The sequence below is a fragment of the Erpetoichthys calabaricus genome, chromosome 2 (assembly GCF_900747795.2).
Source record: "Erpetoichthys calabaricus chromosome 2, fErpCal1.3, whole genome shotgun sequence".
NCBI classification, from domain to species: domain Eukaryota; kingdom Metazoa; phylum Chordata; class Cladistia; order Polypteriformes; family Polypteridae; genus Erpetoichthys; species Erpetoichthys calabaricus.
Window position 1 is genome coordinate 199,405,905 of NC_041395.2, and position 14,566 is coordinate 199,420,470.

At 37.4% G+C, this 14,566-nt stretch overlaps 2 protein-coding genes across 6 annotated transcripts in view; both read right to left on the reverse strand.

Moving 5' to 3' along the window:
* Window positions 1–4,866, reverse strand: part of eif4e2 (eukaryotic translation initiation factor 4E family member 2) — a 74,949-nt gene extending 70,083 nt beyond the window's left edge. The window contains exon 1 of one of the 2 annotated variants that reach the window (XM_028795012.2): window positions 4,646–4,866. In XM_028795012.2, the coding sequence (XP_028650845.1) occupies window positions 4,646–4,665 (20 nt within the window). In that variant the 5' untranslated portion in view covers window positions 4,666–4,866. The remainder of the gene's footprint in view (window positions 1–4,645) is intronic. The other variant, XM_028795013.2, reaches the window with a different exon arrangement.
* A 5,641-nt stretch (window positions 4,867–10,507) lies between these two features.
* The window catches only part of capn10 (calpain 10), a 36,134-nt gene continuing 32,075 nt past the window's right edge, over window positions 10,508–14,566 (reverse strand). For all 4 annotated transcript variants that reach the window (XM_051922235.1, XM_051922232.1, XM_051922234.1 and 1 more), the window contains exons 10-13: window positions 13,283–13,535; window positions 12,942–13,135; window positions 12,152–12,197; window positions 10,508–11,478 (exon numbers count right to left, since the gene is read on the reverse strand). In XM_051922235.1, the coding sequence (XP_051778195.1) occupies window positions 11,449–11,478; window positions 12,152–12,197; window positions 12,942–13,135; window positions 13,283–13,535 (523 nt within the window). In that variant the 3' untranslated portion in view covers window positions 10,508–11,448. The remainder of the gene's footprint in view (window positions 11,479–12,151; window positions 12,198–12,941; window positions 13,136–13,282; window positions 13,536–14,566) is intronic.

The window sequence follows — 14,566 nt, forward strand, 5'->3', positions numbered from 1 at the left end:
CCAACTCCAACCTTCAAAATCATTTATATTTATATGTGTGTCTGCTTACTTTGAATGAGGATGTACTACACCCTGCTCTCAGAAATTCTTTGCATTGGTGCTTCTTAATTTTTTGCTTTTGATTCCAGCACTCTTAGATTTTTATCAGCTCTCATCATGGTTACCCTTTTCACTAAATCTAACTCCAGCCCCAGGACACAGTACTATTAACTCAAAAGGGGCATCTTAAATCAATTAATATCTCAGGGCCGATCTTAGATTGTCATGCTTCAATTCCCAATGGGGAAGCCATAAAGATTGTGTTTAGATTCTCAAAACTACTGCTCCATGCTCATCACTCTTCATTGTTAATACATTACATACGGTACTGGGACTTACGTACAGTGGAACCTCAGGTCATGAATGTCTCGGAACACATATAAATCAGGTTACGACCAAAAAGTTCAACAAACTTTTGCATCTGTTCACAACCACACACTCAGGTGATGAACAAGCCAGTTTTCCTTCCGGCTCGTACGTGCCGATGATTTCCGCACGTGTTTAGTCTCTCCCTGTGCTTTCGCTGGGAACTCTTTGTGCTCTACTTCGTTTCTCTTCCGGTTTGTACGCACCGGTGATTTACGCACGTGTTCAGTCTCTCCCTGTACAGTACATTGTTCTCAGTCAGAAGTGCATCCAGCAGAGGGACTTTACTTCAGAACTGTAATCTCCTCTCCACCCAGTTCTTCCTCACTTCCTTCATGCCAGAACTTGAGTCATGCAAGGTTAGTTTTCTTGGTTGTTTATGGTTAGTTTTTGTACAAATTACGGATTTTTCAAATGTTCATTTTTTTTCTCTGTGCTTAAAACTCATTTAAAAAAAAGTGTTTACAGCGATCGGTTCGTAAGGTTATAGCATGAACTCCTGCAATGTTACTTCTCTTGGTTGCTTTATAGTTAGTTTTTGTATAAATTATGGATTTTTCTAATGGTCACTTTTTTCCCTGTGCTTAAAACTCATTAAAAAAAAGTGTTTACAGAGAACGGTTTGTAAGGCTGTAGCGTGAACTCTTGCAATGTTAGTTTTCTCTGTTCAAGGTTTTCTCAGTGTTTTTCAATGTTTTTACATTTAGTTTACTATTACACTGTGTATTCTATGGTATAATTAACTATTTTTGTGCTTAAAAATCTTTAAAAAAATATATATTTACATACAGCTCGTACTATTACACTGTGTATTCTATGGTATAATTAACTTTTTGTGCTTAAAAATCTTTAAAAAAATATATATTTACATACAGCTCGTACTATTACACTGTGTATTCTATGGTATAATTAACTATTTTTGTGCTTAAAAATCTTTAAAAAAAAAAAAAAAATTTATATACAGCTCGTATGGTCTGGAACGGATTATTTGTATTTACATACAATCCTATGGGGGAAATTACTTCGGGTCACGACCAAATCGGGTTGCGACCAGAGTTTTGGAGCGAATTACGGTCGTGACCCAAGGTTCCACTGTATATCCACTTCAAGCATTACTTTGCACATACATTCACATATACAACTGACAACAAACATGAAAAGAAACACTGTACTTGAGTGAACAATGCAAACAAATGAAAATCGTAAACATCTAATAATGCTAATACGTAATACTGTATATGCTCAAATTTCATATTCCTACTGATTACCAATTTTGTTTCAAAATAATACACTTTCTGTAACATTGTGATTTGCAATAACCATCAATAAAAGCCAAATCTCTAGGTAAACCAGGTATTGATCTAATTCAGGAATGTTTTACTCATGGACATCTGGACAATAGCATGTTCAAGAGTAAGCAGCTGCAGTGATCTATTAATAGTATTATTACTTTTTATTTTCAACTGATGCATTTATCCAAGGAGACTACAACTGGTCACATTTCTTTTGTTTTTTTCAATTGGAGCAGGTGAAGTGACTTATGGTTACACATTGTCAGTAGCAAAATCTGAATCCACAACCTCTGGGTTGTTGGTCTAAAGCATTTACCACCACACCACACTGTCTACCAATAATATTAGACCTTGGTGGAAAAATACATCCAATTAGCTGACATCACTATAAATGAGGCCCATTCTTATGAAATTTCCCAGGCAGAGCCAGGTAATGTAGCTAGTTGTGTCCATAATAATGACCTGTGAATACTCTGAAATCACTTCATTGGTTTTTAAATCCGCCTCCTGGCTAACAGGTATGAGAAAACCCCACATATGATACACCGCTCGACTTGCGTTGATATCTAGTTATGCAAGACATCAAGCTTTTTGGGGTTTCCCCCAATTAAGATTTCTAGACCTCAAAACCCTCATTTTTAGGTAATTTTTGGGTTGTATTTTGTGTAGGAAATTACACTCGTATGATAGACATTAAACTAATAGGTGTCCTCAGCTAAAATGATTAGAAGGATTTGAACTTTTGTATGCCACATTAAAGAAAAACTCCAAAATACTTTTTTTTTGTCATAATGGAATACAAGTGGCCAAAGTTAATCATATTCACAAAACTTTAAAGAAATGGTGTGTCATTTACCACTATTTCAAGGTTATGATCATGAATAAAACAGTATTTTTGATAGTTGATTTTTTACTGGTGGTCCTAACCTGGTAAAATCCACTTCTACAAAAACATAAGTATGTGGTGTATCTTATTAGACTCTTCAAGGTAAGTGATTACAAATATGATATTATTTTTGACTTTTAATCATTTACCAGGGATATAGCTCTCTGTGGACCTTTATCAGAGAGTGAAAAATGATAAATGTCTATTGCAACTGAGAATATTTAGACTTTCAACATTTAAATTGAAGCACTCATTTTAATATTTCAAATATATGTTTCAACCATTCCTATTTATTATGCACTTGTACCTCATGAAATAAGGTACATTTCTTATGAACACAAATTATTTTTCTATTAATGTATGAACTGTAGTGTGGTTTGATATGAAATGAAAAACAGACAGCCTAAAATGTCTATACTTTTAATTTTAAAAAATTATACAATTATATATACTGTAAATTCAAATCAGAAGAAGTACAGACTATTTCAGGTAAAAAAAAAAAGTAAAATAACTAACTCAAAGTGAATGCTACACAGTACTGCTTCTGAGATCTGGGATGGAAATTCCTGAACACTGACAACTCTATCCAAAACAAAAGCATTCTACTGCTGGTAACTACAAGTGTACACTACAATGAAATATTATGATGCGTTTACTTTATTATTAATAACTGTTAAATTCGACCTTGCTCCTCATTGTTTCTTCTGCATCTGCCTGGCAATTTCTACAACTGTTACCTAAAAGCACTTATCAAGTTAAAATATTGTAATGTTTGTGGACTGGACTTGAGGTAGTGACACATACACACTGCAAACTTGTCGTTGGGGAGTGGAGGAGGTGAGAAAGAGAGCACTCACCTGTATTAGCCGCTTCTTTCGCAAAAATCCCACGGTTTTGACGCGTGGTTTCCGGGCAGTCTCGATTCTACATGGACCGACTCAAAGAGGTGGGGGAGCTAAGGTTTTGACAGGAAATTTCCAATTGGTGCAGACGGTGGACGCGCAAGAGGAGAACGGGATTGCGTGGCCGAAACGATAGGGTAGAAGCAAAGCTGAAAATGGAAAACGGGTCCGGCTGCTGTTTTTTACGGGTCACAAATCCCCCACCGTCCTTCCCGTTTTACTATATGTGTGTGCATTCACCTGCTTATCACCCGAGAACTGCTTGAGAGTACCACAACCTGAGAACCCACAGCTCTAGTCAGTAACTACATTGATACAGGACTACATTAAAGCAACGACTGAAGATCATTTTGAGGTATACTTATTTAACAACTACGTGAGGTAAAGACAAACTTTAAAACCCGTCTCTATTTTTTAATGAACGTCAACTTCGGCAGGGTTGCCGCGCACCCTCATGCGCACCGTACAAGAACAGTCCTATTTATACTGTTACCGTATAACGCCAGCAGTCCAGACCCAACTTTTTCATACTAATAAATGCAGGCCTGTCCCACGACACATTCGCTCCAGGTTTTACGATGCATGTCACTTGTAATGTGACACAGAGAGTTCGGGTGGTCTCAGGCCTGTCTCCGCTATCAGGCCTGTGCCTCTAACCCGCACAGGGCAACATCTGGAAATGTTATTTTCACCACTCGGCTCGCGTCTCAACCCCATGGCTTTAGTGTTGGATTCTATTTATTTTTTTATTGGTGTCGACAGTTGTTGGGCTGTAGCTTCATCTGAAGTGGAAGATGTTAGCAACGCCCCCAACAAGACCGCACCACTAGCCCGACTCTGGGCTTGCGCATCTCTGCACTCCCACCTAGCCGTCCGAAAGTCGTTCAGAGGTAGAAGAACCAGCAGGCCCGCCCCCTTTCCCCGCAAGCACTAGTTCCTGCAGCACCGCTTGTTCAATGCTTCATATTCGGGGCCTCGGGCTGGTAAGTCTCCACGCCCACTTTGCTACTAGCATGACCCTGTATGTATAACTCGGTGTGGCGCCTCCGTTTGCCCTCGCCTTTGCCCCCCGACTCCAAAGACGCCAAGTACCACCGACACCTGGGCCGGGTGACACAAGCCCGCCCTCAGCTCGCCTTGCGCTGACTTGAGTTACTTACGCGTCGAACTTGTTGTTCATTATCTTGGGGTACCTATGCTGCCTTTTACTCTTCTCAATGTCCAAAAAAAAAAAAAAACCGACCCCTTCGCAGTACCCTGTCCAGCGTGTGGCGAGCGCGCGCCACCGTGCCCGCGCTGCCGCGAGAACGCGTGCAATCGGGGCGCGTCCACAGGCGACTCACTCGCATATTTAATGGCAGTAAACATTTAAAAGTCAACACCCTGAGGGCACCATTTCCCAAAAGAAACAATTACCCCTGTTGTCTTATATTTTTTTTAACACCCCTGTAGACTAGTGTACAGCGACATCTAGTGATTCGGGAGCCATACGCGTAGCTATCTTAAGTTATATTGCCCGCCACAGGAGAATGTTCAAGCCAAGAAAACGTGTTAATTCCCTGTAAATGAATTTGGTTTTGATATCAAACTGCGCTATCGAGTTAAGATTCGTATTCCACGATGTTTAAGACGTCGATAAAGCTTGATTTTAGCATGCTGTCTGTATGTGTGTTTGCAATTTTTTCACGTCTTAAAATTACATTTTTTTCCTGCGTTTTGTAGAGCTGAATTACTACAGCCCAGCAAAGTTAGAACATTTTTAGAACATGCAGTTTTCGAGATAACCACCTTGATGAGACCTAAGGTACAAATGATCACTTACGAAAAAATTGACCTATCTTTTTTCCAAACAAGTTGCAACGTGTTTTTCTGTTAGAGGATCTACGCTCCATTGTTTTTGGTCCAGCATGTTATCCCAATATCCTGCAAAACAAGTTTAACTATGTCCAGCTATAACTGCCGTATAAATTATTTAATTTTACCGGGATTTTTGCAGTGTGCTCCGTTTAGTAATGTGGCCAGGTCGTTTGCAAAACAAAAAAGCAGTTTTTGAAATACATGATTTTGTTTAAATAAAAATTGCCTTCTGTAATGTTTGGACAGACACATTTTCTCGATTTACTCCTCTGCTCCACAGTATAAAATTACAAATAAAACAATTCAGACACAATTATAGATTGTACATTGGAAACCTTAATTTAAGGGTATTTGCATACATTTCAGTAACAATGTAGAAATAAATATTTTATCTACATGGACCCCCCCATTTCAGGGAACCATAATGTTTGGGACAATTGGCGTCTCAGGTGTTTCATTGCTTCATTAGAGCAGGCAAAATATACTTACAGATGCCCTTTGGATTCTGTAGTTGCCATTGTTCAAAATCAAGAATAAAACCATTGAAGACACTGGTAAAATCTTAGGATTTTAACTGTCTGTAATATCATTATGAAAAAGAAGGCACTGGTGAACTCAGTAATCACAAAGGGACTGGTAGGCCAAGAAAAACCTTCACTGTTGATGACAGAAGAATCCTCACTATGGTAAAGTGAAAGCAACAAAATGCCTATCAGATCAGAAATAGTCTTCAGGAGGCAGGAGGATGTGTCAGAGACTAATATCTGCAGAAGACTTCATGAACAGAAATACAGAGGCAACACTGCAAGATGTTAGCCACAAAAGCAGGATGGCCGGATTAGTACTTGAAACAGCCTGCAGAATTCTGGAAAAAGGTCTTGTGGACAGAGGGACAAAGATGAATCTGTATCAGAGTGATAACAAGAACTAAGTGTTGAGACGAAGTGGAACAGCCAAAGATCCAAAGCATACCACCTCATCTGTTAAAACACGGTGGTGGACATATTATGGCTTGGGCATGTTTGGCTGCCACAGGTACTGGCACACTTACAGTATCTTCATTGATGATGTAACTGATAATGGCAGTTGCACAATAAATTATGAGGTGTATTGAAACATTTTATCTGCTCAAGTTCCAGTAAATGCCTCCAGACGCATTGGACAGCACTTCACCCTACAACAAGACAATGATCCCAGACATACTTGAGTTAAGTTCTTGAATGGCCAAGCCAGTCATTCATTTTAAGTCCAACTGAGCACACCTTCCATATGCTGAAGAGGGTTGTATTAGAGGCTTGGCAGAGCATCAACGGAGCAGATACTCACCACCTGGTGATGTTTGTGAATTTCGGATCTCGGCAGTCATTACAAGCAAGGGATATGCAACAAAGTAATAAATATGACGGCCTTCATTTGCTAAAATTGGGGGACCATGTAGGAAGAGTATAAGTTCTACAAGGAGTGACCGAAATGTATGAAAATACTCTAAGTCTACAATGTGCACTTTAATCATGTCTTAATTGTTTGATTTGTAATTTTTATTTCTGGAGCAGAGGCGTAATTTAAGGAAATATGTATCTTTGCTCCAAACATTATGGAAGGCACTGTATATTTATAGTAGAAAGGAATCATTCATTCTTTAACATTTACTAAAGGAATGTGTCTATATATAATAATATACACTACTAGTCAAAAGGGTGGAATCACATGGAAATGTTTTTGATAGAAATGTATATTTTTTTTAGTATTTCTTTTTTTAATCGAATTGATTTAAAAATACAAAACATTACTAGTGTCACTAATGGCTATTACTGCTTGAAATTACTTTTAAAAAAAAAAAAAAAATTTATTATTCTCATTATGACTGCAAAGCCCCATTTTCAGCAGACATTACTTCAGTGTCCTAATGGTAATCTCCTTAGCTTACCCTTAATTAGTCACATTTAAATGCTAATTTATTATTAAAGAACCATTCGTAATTGCTTTAGCACCCTTGAAAACTGTTTTTTTATTCAATAAAGTAAACAAATGGTCTTTCCTTTGTTTGCAAGGTAATAGCACTCATAAAGTTCAGTTCTGGGTTAAAAAATATACAAAATAAAGCAAAATTTGCAAGAAACATGTCAGTCTAATGCATGTGTGCGTCTGTGTTTTGACACAATGTTTTTTCCATGTGATAGATTACCAAGACATTGAATGTTTCATGCAAAGGTGTCTAATACTGTCTCGAGGGAAAAGGGCGAATTAGATCTAATCAGGATAGAAAAAAAGAAAGTGGAAGGAAGGCCCAGATACATAAGAGAATAACAGACTGTAGTTTGAGAAACACTTAACAGGTCCTCAAATGGACACTTTGTTAAATAATACACGCCAAATAATAGTGTCATATGCAACGGACAAAAGTTAACTCCTGGATTTTATTTTTTATATATATGCACAGTAATGTGCAAAAGTTTTAGGCAGGTGTGAAAAAATTATGTAAACAAAGAATGCTTTCAGAAATATAAATAATGATTGTTTATTGTTATCAGTTTACAAAATGCAAAGTGTGCGAACAAAAGAAAATCTAAATCAAATCAATATTTGGTGTTACTACCTTTTGCCTTCAAACCAGCATCAATTCTTATAGGTACACTTGCACAAAGTCAGGGATTTTGTAGGATTATAGTCAGGTATATGATCAACCAATTATACCAAACAGGTGCTAATGATCATCAATGTCACACATACGTTGAAATATAGTCATTAACTGAAACAGAAACAGCTGTGCAGGAGGCTTACAACTGAGTGAGGAATAGCCAAACTCTGCTACCAAGGTGAGGTTGTGGAAGACAGTTTCATGTCATGGCAAGATTGAGCACAACAACAAGACACAAGTTATACTGCATCAGCAAGGTCTCTCCCAGACAAAGATTTCAAAGCAGACTGGGGTTTCAAGATGTGCTGTTCAAGCTCTTTTGAAGAAGCACAAATAAACGGGCAACGTTGAGGATCATACACAGTGGTCGGCCAAGGAAACTTAGTGCAGCAGATGAAAGACACATCTAGCTTATTACCCTTCGAAATCGGAAGATGTCCAGTAGTGCCATCAGCTCAGAACTGGCTGAAACCAGTGGGACCCAGGTACACCCATCTACTGTCCAGAGAAGTCTGGCCAGAAGTGGTCTTCATGGAAGAGTTGCAGCCAAAAAGCCATACCTCTGACGTGGAAACAAGGCCAAGCAACTCAAGTATGCACGAAAACAGAGGAACTGGGGTGCAGAAAAATGGCAGCAGGTGCTCTGGACTGATGAGTCAAAATTTGAAATATTTGGCTGTAACAGAAGGCAGTTCTGTTCGTCGAAGGGCTGGAGAGCGGTACAATAATGAGTGTCTGCAGGCAACAGTGAAGCATGGTGGAGGTTCCTTGAACGTTTGGTGCTGCATTTATGCAAATGGAGTTGGAGATTTGGTCAAGATTAATGGTGTTCTCAATGCTGAGAAATACAGGCAGATACTTCTCCATCATGCAATACCATCAGGGAGGCATATGATTGGCCCCAAATTTATTCTGCAGCAGGACAACGACCCCAAACATACAGCCAAAGTCATTAAGAACTATCTTCTACGTAAAGAAGAACAAGAAGTCCTGGAAGTGTTGGTATGGCCCCCACAGAGCCCTGATCTCAACATCACCGAGTGTGTCTGGGATTACATGAAGAGACAGAAGGATGTAAGGAAGCCTACATCCACAGAAGATCTGTGGTTAGTTCTCCAAGATGTCTGGAACAACCTACCAGCCGAGTTCCTTCAAAAACTTTGTGCAAGTGTACCTAGAATTTTGTGAATTTCCCATTGGGATTAATAAAGTATCTATCTATCTATCTAGAAGAACTGATGCTGTTTTGAAGGGAAAGGGTGGTCACACCAAATATTGATTTAATTTAGATTTCTCTTTTGTTCATTCACTGCATTTTGTTGATTGATGAAAATAAATGATTAACACTTCCATTTTTGAAAACATTCTTTGTTTACAGCATTTTTTCACACCTGCCTAAAACTTTTGCACAGTACTGTATATAAATCCACACAGTTCTCCTCGTTTTGCAGGTGTGTTAATTAAGAAAAAGCAGAGAGATGAAACATGAGCGACATAACAAGGGTTTGATAGTGTTATGCTCCGATTAGTTTGTTCTTGTTAGCCAGGGACATTACTGCACATCGGTTTTATTAGAAAACTCCACAGTTTACTATCACCTTCATATACTGTGGGTTGGCAGAAGCCTTCTATTAACCAACCAGTTCTGTTAAAGTCAGATTCTAGTATTGGTTTCAAAATTCATTTGAAATGAAAACACAAAGTCCCAGTAGTAATGTAGTATTGTAGTTTGAGCATTGCTCTTGAACATTTTTTCCTATATTATCCCTATGTTCACATAAATCTAAATAAGTGTTTAACAGTCTTTTATTTATGAAAAACACTTAGAAGCTGATCTGAACGAATTTGTCTAATGGCAAAATCTTTTTCTAAGGAGACATTTTTGGAATGAATTATGCCAAGTAAAGAGTAGAACTGATACAAATACATAAACCAAAGAGGGCATGGCATCCCTATTTATTTTTTTGTTAGGTTTAGAGAGTCAATAAGAGCCAACACCCTGAAAAACAATACTAAGATATTTACTGACCCAGGTAATATGAGAAAATGGTTCTGGTGCTGCACATGTGTTAAACTGAGAGCCTTGCAAAACATATCCTAGCTGAAGTTTAGTCTTCATAGCTCTCCAAATTACACTTCAAGTATACATGAGCACCAGAAATATGTCCATCTTTTATAATATTGGAAAACCCTTTTTTGGTACCACTTGAACAAGTACTGTTACAGAGTGAAAGTGCAGGGAAATAAATGGTCCAAAGTACATTTGCACAATGTTGCATGAATGACATTATTAAATATTAAGATTCAATAATTTGACTTTTAATTAATATTCTTGTGAATACAGACCTGTAGCACTACAGGAGTGCACACGCAAAAAATTGAGATATAGATCACTTATATTTTAAACTAGAGTCATGTCAATATCTTGTCATCATTGAGTGATGTTAGGCTTATCTGTAGCTTACAGAGGTACAGTAAGTACTATACAAGGCACTTCCATCAATGTATGTGTGTTGGCTTCCAGAAAATAGCATATTTTCCACCAATAAATCCAACATGGGTTTATGGTTGGTGGAATATTTCTGATTAAATAAAATTATGGGCAAACTAGTTATTAAGGCTTAAAACAAGACTGGCTAATTATTTCTGAGTCTAAGACAGATTTAAGACTGTTGTACAATTAAGCTGTTCAGACAATAGCTAACAAAATGAGTTGTAAAAGTGCCAAAAAACAGTCAGCGTTAGGAGAAAGTGTAAACTGATAATCTGAAAATTATACAGTGTGTGGCCTACATGCCTGATAAAATATTAGTTAATGCCAACAACGCTCCTGTTTCCTTTGGCTTATCAGGTCAGCTGCTTTTTCCTACTTATTGATAAGGAAAATGTAAATCAATCAACTGAAGTTGAGAGTATAGAGTTACAAGAAATCACTCTGATATGACACTTCCAATGGAGACACACTGAAAAGCCAACAGGAGAACCCATTCCAAAACAACAAAAACTGAGCTCAAAGACAATATGTAAACTCTATTGCATGCATGGCTTGAGTGCTGAAGCCTCTTGTAAATCCGTTGGGGAGTTTTCTTTGTTGTCATTTGTATGTTCCAGAAAAACATCAAAGCTGCATGATGGCATGTCAAAGAACTGGAGTGAGGGGGCTACTACTTTAAATGTAGAATGGGGTGTGCTTTTTCTTTGCTGAATACCCCTGGTTAAATGAGAGATGCTTTTGTTTCAGTTCCACCCAAACAAGACTGTGGCCTCTTCAATCGGTGCTTTTTTGTTTACACCACCGGGTCATGTCACCTCAGATTAGTGCCACGAGAATGGAGAAGCTGTGATGCGCAAACTGCTAGCGGCACTGGCGGAACAATAAAAGATCCCTGCTCCGATTCTCCAGGGTCTTGCTCCAGTACTTTTATGTGAGGCCAAGTGATGAGCTTCCACCAGCACATGCTCCTTTGCCTATCTTCTCATCTCTGCAATGTAGGAGACCTGCCACAAGAAAACAAAAAAATAAACTTTATTTAAATATAAACTCATAAGAGTTAAACCTTACTATAAATCTTGAATTATCATTTAATATTTTTAGTGAATATCATTTTAATAAAAAATTCCTCAATCTGAAATGAATGGCTTGTTGGCACAATCACTTGCCAAGAGAAGGAGAAATTCAATTCAGAAAAAATTAAATTCTGAAGACAAAGAAATGAAGGAAGACTGTCAGGGCAACACTACTTTTGATAGCACAGAATAAGAATCTGAAAGCATCTATCTAGAGCTTTGCTTCCTATAAAGTGTGAGAGAAATTAAGGCTTTATGAAAAACATGTATATAACTACAGCCTCAATATCTCATGCTGAATGGCTAAAAGACAAAGGAAAGAGACACAGGTAGGAATTCTAGAAAAAGTAGACAGGAAGGACTTTGTTGGGCTTGCTCTACTAATATTAAATGCAGTTCACTGGTAGATATTAAGGAAATGTTTCATAATTAAAATAATGCAAATACCATTTATTCTATTCTAATTCTCTCATACTAAGCCATGTATTTGAGAGTTGAAAAATTTATGTTACAGGAACAGGAAGACATATACAGTTCAACCAAGACTATGCCCAACTACCAGAATTTTGTGATCAATTACTGATCAAGCATGGGAGTAATGTACCTCTTGCAGGAATCTGCCTAGTGTCTCTTGACTTCTCACTGGTTTCCTGTGTGAAAAGGAGCAAATTAAATAATAAATTATTTATTAATGCCAAATTCTCCTACTCCAGTCTGCTAGTCAAATTAGTACAGGTATAGGCCGACATCTGTTTTCTTCTTAACAATAGCTTGAAATGTCTGTTGTGTCAAAGGTATTGAAATTACTTTTAATAACCTGGCTGTCTCACGAGGCTGTCCATGTTTGACTGTTTGAGGGCTGTGGATTGAGAAGGCAATACCTATTGAATATTATTGAAAATAAGATAAAAAGAATCTGAATGAACTCTACATGCTGTCAAATGCCCGTTTATTTCTATATAGTCCATTCACCAACAGAACAGTTCTGTGTGAACACTTACTGGCATTGATTTAAAAGAACCCTTTGACAGTCAGGTAACAATAAGAAGCACCATCAAGTCCCCAGTGGTAGCCTGCTGATAAGCGACAAAATACATTTTAGCTGTGTTATAGATGACTATCAATAAGGTGCCAGGACTATACCAAAAAGAAGTAGCGAGTAAATGAATTTTAGGACTAAGAAAATATATTTTCTACTTAAAACAACAAGGAGTCTGCAAATATCATGTCATATCACTGATTTCCTGAAGTCGTAAGGAGCTTTCCCCAAGAATAATTTTAATACTTTTAAGTATTTTAGATGTAATTTATTGTATAAATAAAACTACATTGAAAATAAAATGTCGAAATGTGAATGATTCCAACCATCTCAGTGAGAAAAACTTTCAAGTTACCTGTCTATTCTGGTAGCTATGCTCACTGTGAAAAAACCAACACAGTCCGGTTCATATGTTGATGGAATAATAACATAATTTCCTGGTGGCAGGACACACATAATGCTGATTTCCTCTGTGTATCGATGGGGAGTACAGCTTTTTATAGGTTCCTGATCCTTTAGACATTTATTAAGATCAGTATTATGAGCAACCTAGAGAAAGACACAGTGATTCATTACTTAAAGTTAATTGTGGGGTCTAGACCAATATTTGGTCCACAAATGATGTTTGAAGCACAACCAGAGTGCATTCAGGCTGAAAATGTAAAGTGGTGACTTTAATAAAAAGTTTTTATTTACCTGGTATATATGAAATCCAATGGCATGGCATTTTCCAGTTTGACAGTGCTGCTGCAGTACAATATTTAATGTTGTCTTCCCGGTGTCAGAGTTGACTTTGAATGGCAGAATTGGATTAGCAAAATGAGTGGAAAAGTTTCGGCTGCCCCCTGCACTATTTCCTTTGAGCCACTGGCCATCAAAGCTGATGGTTTCCCATTCTGCATCATTTTTGGCATTCGCAGGATACTGAATGTCTGGCAGCTTCACCTCACTGTTAGTACAGTAGAAAGAATTAACATTTTAGAATAAGGATATTGGAGTAGATAAACTTTATTAATACCATAGGGAAATTCAAATGAAATGGAACACTAACAACATTAAAGTTGTACTTAAACCAAGCCACCCTCATACCTCCCTGACACAATTTTGTATTCTTCAACAGCTCTTCTAGAGCTGTAATATGGCTACCTTTTAAAACATTAATTTTTCCGTCCTAATTCAGAAACAAAGTCAATAATTTAGTATGTAGGTTACAATACAATTACTCTAGTGGTTCCAGCAACTTGGTGAAGTGAATGTCACACAAAAGCAAATTTAAAATTTATGCAAAAGGTGCAATTTTTTATGCAGCTACTTAATCAGCAGATGATCACATGCATAATCAATTCACATCCGGTGAAGGATTTCTTGACTATGAACAAGGCAAATTTGAAACACAAGTAACAACATTTCAAATCAAGTTATGCTATCATACAGTAAATGTTTGATGGCAGTGGGTGATTAACAAAAGAATGGTTGTTCATGATGTTTTTAAGTGAGTACAGTATTTTGTGAGTCTCAGAATAAATGCTGTTAAACAAGAGTGACATTTCTGTCACTCAGAATATTGAATACTCTATCATGTAAACACAAGATATTTTGATCCTTATTTCAGTATTGTCACCTGGTTAAGGTAACCTAACCAGAAATACAATTAAAACATAGCATTTTGCAATTATTAAAAAAATAAAACACAAATTAAATTTCTAACTGTGGATAAAGTTTGAAAGCTTGGCTTTACTTACTACCCTGCTGTTGCCTCCTTTTGCAGAAATAACATCATGTAAATGTTTCTTATAATAGTCCATCAAATGTTTATATTGACCATGAGGAATTTTTACACATTCCTTTTTTTCCTCTGATTCCACCTGTTGACAGTTTCTGTGCATGTAAAGTCTTTGTCAAGTCAAACCATAATGTTGCATAGGCTTTGATCTGGCCATTGCAAAACTCTCTATTTCTTCTTTTTAAGACAATCTGCTG